The 7,948-nt window shown below is 56.6% G+C and overlaps 1 protein-coding gene across 1 annotated transcript in view; it reads left to right on the top strand.

Annotated features, from left to right (window-relative positions):
* Positions 1 to 178: 178 nt before the first annotated feature.
* Positions 179 to 7,948, top strand: part of PTPRS (protein tyrosine phosphatase, receptor type, S) — a gene marked incomplete at its 5' end in the record, with an annotated part of 43,318 nt that continues 35,548 nt past the window's right edge. The window contains 4 exons of the mRNA XM_010139462.1: positions 179 to 448; positions 2,673 to 3,254; positions 4,153 to 4,286; positions 4,455 to 4,599. Of these exons, the coding sequence (XP_010137764.1) occupies positions 179 to 448; positions 2,673 to 3,254; positions 4,153 to 4,286; positions 4,455 to 4,599 (1,131 nt within the window). The remainder of the gene's footprint in view (positions 449 to 2,672; positions 3,255 to 4,152; positions 4,287 to 4,454; positions 4,600 to 7,948) is intronic.

Genomic DNA, 7,948 nt, shown 5'->3' with positions numbered 1-7,948 from the left:
TTTTGTTTTTAATGAAGGAAGAAAATAAATGATGACAAACCCCATCTATATTTAAATTATCTTTTGCTCTTTTTTCTTTTTCTCCCTTTTCTTCTTTTTCTTTTCTTTATCTTTTTTTTTCATTTTGGTTTTTTGTTTTGTTTTGTTTTTTTGTTACCTCTGTGCGTCTCGTCCACAGTTCGCCGCGTGGCCCCTCGCTTCTCCATCTTACCCGTCAGCCACGAAATCATGCCTGGTGGCAACGTCAACATCACCTGCGTGGCCGTGGGTTCGCCCATGCCGTACGTCAAGTGGATGCAGGGAGCGGAGGACCTGACGCCTGAGGATGACATGCCCGTGGGCCGCAACGTCCTGGAGCTCACGGATGTCAAGGACTCAGCCAACTACACGTGTGTGGCCATGTCCAGTCTGGGAGTCATAGAAGCCGTTGCTCAGATCACGGTGAAATGTAAGGGAGCGTGAGCACGCGGCGAGGGCGTGGGTTCCCCGACGGCGTGGCTGGAGGAGCGTGCATGCACCCGCGTGTGAGCTGCCGCCTGCTGTATATATGTGCAAGGCACGTGCTGGGCGCACGGCCGTGACGGAGCGTCTGAGCACGCCTGCGAAGCCAGCGTGGGCATGTGGCCCGTTGTGCATGTGAGCATCTGTCGGCACGTGGCCGTGGCTGTCAGCCTGCACCGGGGCATGAGTGGGAGCGTCGCAGCGTGCCTGTGCAGGTCCCTGTTTCTGCTGGTGTCTTCGTGTGTCTGCACGGGGTGAGCCTGCGACTGGCTGATCTGCACGTGAGGAGCGTGGGGACACGGCTGGGCATGTGTGTGTGCATGGGAGAAGGAGTGCCGTGGCGCTGTGGGCATGCGGGTGCCTGGCTGCACGTGGGTAAGTCCCTGGTGGCAGCAGCCTGTATGGACACGCACAGCTCTGCGAGCACGAGCGGGGCGACGGATCTGCGCACCACGAGGGCCGTGTGCTGGGATCGGTGCATGCGCCTTCGGGGATCCCACACGCAGAGATCCACCGCGAAGGGGTGGCTGGGGGCTTGAGACCTTTCCTCGCTTGAGGACCACTGCGCTGTTTGTTGTGAAGAGGACTGTGGTTGAGACCCCTGCATGCTTGTTTCTGCCCTGGGGCGCGAGGCTGGCTGGGCAGTCTGCAAGGAGCCCTGGGTGGCCTCGAGCCTGCATGCCCTCCCGTTCCAAGGTTAGAGATTCAGCCAAGGCCCTGAGGATCTCTGGCATGTGTGCCCTTGCAGTAGAGCCTAGTTCCAGCATCTTAGTGGCCGTTGTTGCCTCAGCAAGAGAGGGAATAACCCAGCTTCCAGATAGCAATTCCCAAGAGGAGCACGGGTGCAATCTGCAGTCTATTCTGTCCGCAGCAGGGGAGTATTAAAACCCAAGCGGGATGCCCCTGTGGTTGGGTGAGTGTAGAGCTCTGTGTCTGAGCTGGTGTCCGCTCGGAGGGACGGCATTGCCCACGAGGGATCTGGGGAGAGAGTGGGTGGGAGAGGATGCGGGTGGGGGGGGAGAGGAGGAGAAAGGCTTGGGAGAAGGGGAGGGCTAACAAAAAACAATCCTGTTGTATCAGCGCGCCTGACAGTAGAAATGGGGGAGAGAGTGGGTGGGAGAGAATGCGGGTGGGGGGGGAGAGGAGGAGAAAGGCTTGGGAGAAGGGGAGGGCTAACAAAAAACAATCCTGTTGTATCAGCGCGCCTGACAGTAGAAATGGTGGGGGTGGGGGGACTAGTGAATCTTGACGTGACACTTACCCTGAGCTCCTGCACAGGGAGCAGGCTCACGTGCCAGCAGAAGGATGCCTGGAGCTGGACTGAGATGCTCTTTATTTTCCTGAGTATTTTCTTCCTTCCCCTTTTTCCCTGTCTTATACTATCAATTTGAAAAGCCACTGTGTGAGAGACGTGGCTTCTGCTTCCCTCTATCCTGTCTCCTCAGATGGGAAATGTTGCCCTGCTGGTACCTTCTGCCTTTTGTCATTTTATTTGTGTTTTGTTCCCCTTTCCACTGCTGCGTGTGAGCAGCTGCAGCCTTTCCCAGTCAGAAGAGGAGAAGTTAGAACTGTAGAGGTGCTCAGGTCTAGAGGAGCTGAGGTTGGAAAGGGTCTAAAGCGGGTAGTGAGGAAACGCGTGAAGCTCGCTGCTGGATGTGCAGTCTGAGGCAAGCTCCAAAGGCAGGAGGGACAGAGGAGACGAGCGTCACCGCGCGTTGTGGCTTGAGAGGAAGCACTCCAGGGACCACTAGGTTCCTCGTTCTGGAGAGCGCCGTGCGCGTGGTTCTGGTACCTGCCCCCTGAACTGGGAGCGGTGCAGCAGTGCCGGTGCCGGGCTGCCGGTGCTCTTTCAGCAGATCTGACGACGTGCTCGGAAGGAGCTCCGGCGAAGCTGCTCTTCCTTCGTGCCGCCTGAGCCGGCGGATGTGCAGCTGAAGTCGCTGCTAATGGGTCCAGATGTTTAGCTGAACACTTTCCCTTTGATGGAGCAGTTTAAGGAGGATAATAGGGTGTATAACTAGGTTCATAATATTTCAGCAGCACTTTACTGTGCTGCCGCGCTGTGATTGGTACTACCGTGCCTCTGGCTCCTACAGCCCTAACTAGCCCAATTAGGCACCATTTCAGCATATGTGGGTTTTTTTTAAATGTCTGTTCTTCCTGATTCTCAGCGCTGCCCAAAGCTCCTGGGACACCAGTGGTGACAGAGACGACAGCAACAAGTATCACCATCACCTGGGACTCTGGGAACCCAGACCCTGTGTCCTACTATGTCATTGAATACAAGTCTAAAAGCCAGGATGGACCGTATCAGATCAAAGAGGACATCACCACCACACGCTACAGTATTGGGGGGCTCAGCCCCAACTCTGAGTACGAGATCTGGGTCTCCGCAGTCAACAGCATCGGGCAGGGGCCTCCCAGCGAGTCAGTGGTCACTCGCACTGGGGAACAAGCTCCTGCCAGTGCCCCCCGTAACGTGCAGGGACGAATGCTGAGCAGCACCACCATGATCATCCAGTGGGAGGAACCGGTGGAGCCCAACGGGCAGATCCGTGGCTATCGTGTGTATTATACCATGGAGCCTGATCAACCCGTCAGCAATTGGCAGAAGCACAACGTGGACGACAGCCTCCTGACCACGGTGGGCAGCCTTCTCGAGGACGAAACCTACACAGTCCGGGTCCTGGCCTTCACCTCCGTGGGAGACGGGCCTCTTTCCGACCCCATCCAGGTGAAGACGCAGCAAGGAGGTGAGCACCAGGGTCACTAACCGAGGATGCGCGGGGCTGCAGCAGGGCGAGCTGTTGGCTTACAGCATTATCCAGCTGTGGCTGCCGTGCCACCACAGCATTTCTTTCTTTATTGATTCAGTTTGGTTAAAATAGAAGTAACCTTCTGGGAGGAAGCTCAGTCCTGTGGCTGGAGCCAGAGGGCCCAGTGCATGATTTCCGATCTGTTTTTTCTCAGAAAGGTTATTGCTTAAATGGGTGAAGCAAACAGTTATGCAAAGAGAATCTATTTCTGCTGTGCCGTGTTTCAGAGCGACGTATCTTAGTGCTTCCAGTTTCTAAATGTCTTTAATAGACCAAAAAACACTCAGTGCCCAGGTAACAGTGAAGCTTAACTCTTCTGAAGGTACCCCGGAACTGCCCTCTCGCAGATGAGTGGGAAACGAGCCCTGTTTTGCCTTTTTCTGAAAGGGGAGCAAACCAAAGCCTGAATTGTCACAGCAGGTGTGAGCCGAGAACAGCAGGTGGTTTCCCCCAGGTTGTCACCCAGCATGGCATGGGGTGCTGGTGACGATACCCTGCGTCCTCAGCGGGCTGCTCATGGGCTTCCTAATTCCAGAGTCTTCTGGAGATCAGTGGGAAGGGCTGTGTCCTGCACTACCAAGAAGGGCGTATGGTCCAATGGGACTCTCTATCCAGCAGCTCTGGACTTGCTCAAGTCCTGCAGTGGGATTTAACCCTCCACTCCTTTAAAGGAAGAACCTGCCCACTCTACAGCATGGCGTTTTGTGGCTGACGTGCTCTTCGGACACAGGCTGCTAAGAAACAGGGTAGGAATCTTCTAATGAGCCGAATTAATGTGGTTTCTCCTGTCTTTCATCTTGCCTCTGCTGCCCCATCGGCTCCTTCTCTCTGTCAGTTCCTGGGCAGCCAATGAACTTCCGAGCGGAAGCCAAGACGGAAACGAGCATCGTGTTGTCGTGGAGCGCTCCCCGCCAGGAGATCATAGTGAAGTATGAGCTCCTCTATAAGGAAGGAGACCACGGCAGGGAGGTGAGTCCAGAGAGAGCAGCACAGAGGGTTGGGGCCCCGAGGAGCGTCCCAGCCCTCCGTTCCCCGCGGTGGCTGAGAGAGGGGAGCAGGGCAGGCGTCTCTGGGCAGGGCTCGCCTCGGCTCCTTTTTGTTTGTTTTTATTTTTTTCTTCCCCCTCGCCCATCTCAGGTGCAGAAGAACTTCGAGCCAACAACCTCCTTCACGCTGGAAGGCCTGAAGCCCAACACTGAGTATGTCTTCCGGCTGGCCGCCCGCTCGGCTCTGGGCCTGGGGGCCTTCACCCCGGAGGTCAGAGAGCGCACCTTGCAGTCTAGTAGGTGTCTCTCCTTTTCCCACCCTTCTCTGAGGGGAAGACAGTCAGGGAGCCAGAGATGGTGGGCGCAGGGGTACGGAGTTGTGGGGCGGACGTCCGCGGCGTTTCCCGCGTCTGGGGCTCCTCTGCAGGGAGGCGGGCGGTGGGGAGGCTGCTGGGACCTGCTGCCTTCTCCCTTTGCTGCCCCAGGTAGCTGAGATGTGACTGAAGAGCAGAGCTGGTGCATGCTTCGGCGGGTGGTGGGGGGCCACTTAGCACCATCCGCTCGGTGGGGTGGGGAGCAGCGAAGAGCTTCTTGCGGGGCCGCGCTGGCCCGTGGTGCTGAGCATGCTCAGGGAGGACGGAGCCCACCGTGGCGCAGCAGCGAGCCTGTCCACCGGCACACCCTGAGCAGCAGCAGCTGGCCAGGAGCAACGGAGCAGGGAGACAGGGCGGGCATCGGGAGGAAGAGGAGAAGGGAAGGTGATTGATCAAAAGTCCAGCGCTTTCCCCAGCCTTTGGGAAATCAGTCCTCATGCTCTTCTCCAGGAGCGACTTGGTAGCCGTGGGGAGGAAGGGCAGCTGGCCCAGCCAGTGCCGGGAACGGTCCCATTTGGGCTCCGGCAGAGCGGGAGAGACGGGAGTCATGTGGAGGCTGTGGGCGGGATGCTAATGACACCGGGATGGAGCGTATGCAACCAAAATGTGCTGGTTTTAGTTTAATGGATTGTCTCCCTTCGCTGTTGCCCCAGGGACGATAACCCTGGATGGCAATACTTCAACCTGGGCTTCCACAGATCTTTGCTTTTAAATGAGGTGTTTTTTCACTGCATGAGTGGCTGTGGCAGCTGTTCTTTGTGTTTTCTGTCTCCTCTCATCTCTACTAAATCACTCCGCTGCAGTTTGGAGTAGCCAGGAGCAGAACTAACTCAGAAATGGCTCTGGTCACCAGTGTGGGGGCAGAGGGCAGAGAGCGCCTGCTCCCACCGCTCCGAGTCCTTAACAAGGGAGAGCAGCGGGTGCTTGGCTGGGCGCCTGCCCCATCTTTCCCTGTTAATTGTCACGTCCTGCTGTCTCTCTCTCCTTCCCCTGTCTCTCTCTCTCCTTCTCTTTCTCTCCCGCCCGGAGCGGGAGGAAGGGGGAGTCTGTTTCTGCAGAGGCAGAGTTCCTTACTGGGGCTTCCTCAGGCCTCCAGGCCATTCAAAGATACTGTTTTCTTCTTTCCTTCAAATGTTTTTCCCCTTTTTACCTTTTTTTTCCCCCTTACTCTTTCTACATACCAAAAGAAAATCCTTTCCTGGCTCTGCTGCAAATCTGCTGGTTCTGATCCCAGTGTGGTACTGTCAGAGGGAGCATCACTGTGGGGTGAGGGACGAGGAACTGCAAGGACCTGAAAAATAAGTGTCAAACTTACTCACACTCTGCTTCTGTTTTCCAAGGGGTTTCCAAGAGATCTGTGGGGATGGGAGGAAAAGAGGGTCTGGGATTTGTGCTTTCTGGGTCGATAAAAACCGGCTGGAAGAGGGGAGTGGGAGCGGATGGCAGTAGGGTTTAGTGACGCTGAAGAGGTTTCCCTGAAGGGTGAGGAGAAGGGGATGGGGGACAGGGGAAGGCTTTGGGGCTTTTTCTAACTTGGCACCTGCCCAGAACGAGGCCTGGTTTCTTTCTGTGTAGCTCAGCTCTCATAGGGATAGTTTCCGTAATTTAACGCTCTAAAGAACATCAGCTGGGAGCTGTCAGTGTCCTGTCACACGGTGAAACATTTTTTCCTGGCTGGCTGTTGGAGGAACGAGTCAATTCTCCCCGGTCCGGGCGACACCCTTCGGCTCACAGACCTTCTGGCTCGGGACGGGCTTTTGTGTCTCCCCTCTGCAGCTCCTTTTCCGTTCCGCTCCTCCTTGGCCCTCTCCATGGCTCGTCGTTCTTCTCTCTTCTGCTCCCTGCCTGCCTGCATGCTCTCGCAGCCTGATGAAACCAGCTCCCCGCTCTCTGTCTGTCTGTCTCTTGCTGGCGGTTTCACACCATGATGGCATCTTGTCTCTGCGATGGCACAGCCTCCCCGTCCTCCCGCAGCCTGCCGCGGCGTTCGGAGCCCTCCCCCTCCCGGCTCCGCTGGCCAGCATGTGCCTGCATGCCACAGCCCTCCCTCCATCGCCCACCTTTCTGCACAACACCCTCCACCTCCCTGTCAGGGTGGCTCCTCCTGAGCATCATAACCAAAGTAAAATCCATTAAACTAAAGGTAAAGTATCTTTTTCTTCTTGAAGTAGCTGGGTTTTAACTCTTCAAGTACCAGAGACGTAGATTGTAAAAGTAACAGACTCATGGTTGGAGAAAGCTGGTTTGCCCTTTCTGACTAGCCATGACCTTCCCAGGGCTCCTTGGCAACTCTCCTACTCAGAAATTTCAGAGTGTAAAGCATGTGTCCAGAGACAGGGGTGGCAGGGTGGGTGCTGTGAGGCTGCATGTGCAGGCGTAGAGGAGCAACGGGGCTTTCTCGCCCTCTGTTCCTTCATAAGAAAGGATGTTTCCTCCACCCATTAGCTCTGCTCTCCTTCCCTTCCCCCTTCCCCACAGTATATGCAGTGAACGAAACTCATACAAAGTCTATGGTACCTAAAGGGTTAAAAAACATTGTATTGTACAAGGTCAGTAAGGGTCATTCTTGTGGCTTGGACAGTCAACTTTAAAGCATATAAAAGATGCAGTTCAGGTGAGTACTGGCTGGTCTCAAGCGGATTCACAAACACAGCCCACCCTGTCGCTGCAGCCTCACGCACCCGTGCGTGGCTCTGCACCCCCTCGTGTCCGCCCTGGAGCCCGGGGGAGGGCGGGGAGGGTTCCCCGAGAGCTTTCTGCCTGCCGAGAACAGGCCAGCGGCCAGCAGCGGTGGGCTCCGGGCCAGGGGGCTCCTGCCCTGCTCTGGCTCCCTTTCCAGCCGAGGTGTGTTGCAGAGGCGAGCTCACCGCCCGCGGTTTGGGCTGCGAGGCTTTGCCTCCTGCGTCCAGCTGCCACCTTCGGTGCTGTCCCCACGCCCGCATGCACGTCTCCAGGGTCACGCAGGGTGGGCTGGATTGGGGCCTTCGTCCCCGTCACCCACCCACCCCTCCTCTTTGACCAAAGCGAGTGCAAACCATCCCAAAAGGAGGCCTCACGCCAGGGCCTCTCGGTAGGTCCCTGTGCTGGAGCGTAGAGGGTGAGTGAGAAGCGAGCGTGGCCACGCGCAGCAGCTGCCCGTGTGTGGGTGGGCTGGATTGTAAAGGAAACTCACAGTGCCATGAACTCCCCAGATGTGTCTCCAGTGTGGCCAGCCAGCACTTGGTGGCTGTTTTCATCCAGGTGCTGTAGAGCTGATGGGAGTGACGGGGGG

This window comes from Buceros rhinoceros, unplaced genomic scaffold, assembly GCF_000710305.1.
Source record: "Buceros rhinoceros silvestris isolate BGI_N320 unplaced genomic scaffold, ASM71030v1 scaffold22357, whole genome shotgun sequence".
NCBI classification, from domain to species: Eukaryota; Metazoa; Chordata; class Aves; order Bucerotiformes; family Bucerotidae; genus Buceros; species Buceros rhinoceros.
This window is presented reverse-complemented; position numbering and strand designations above follow the sequence as displayed.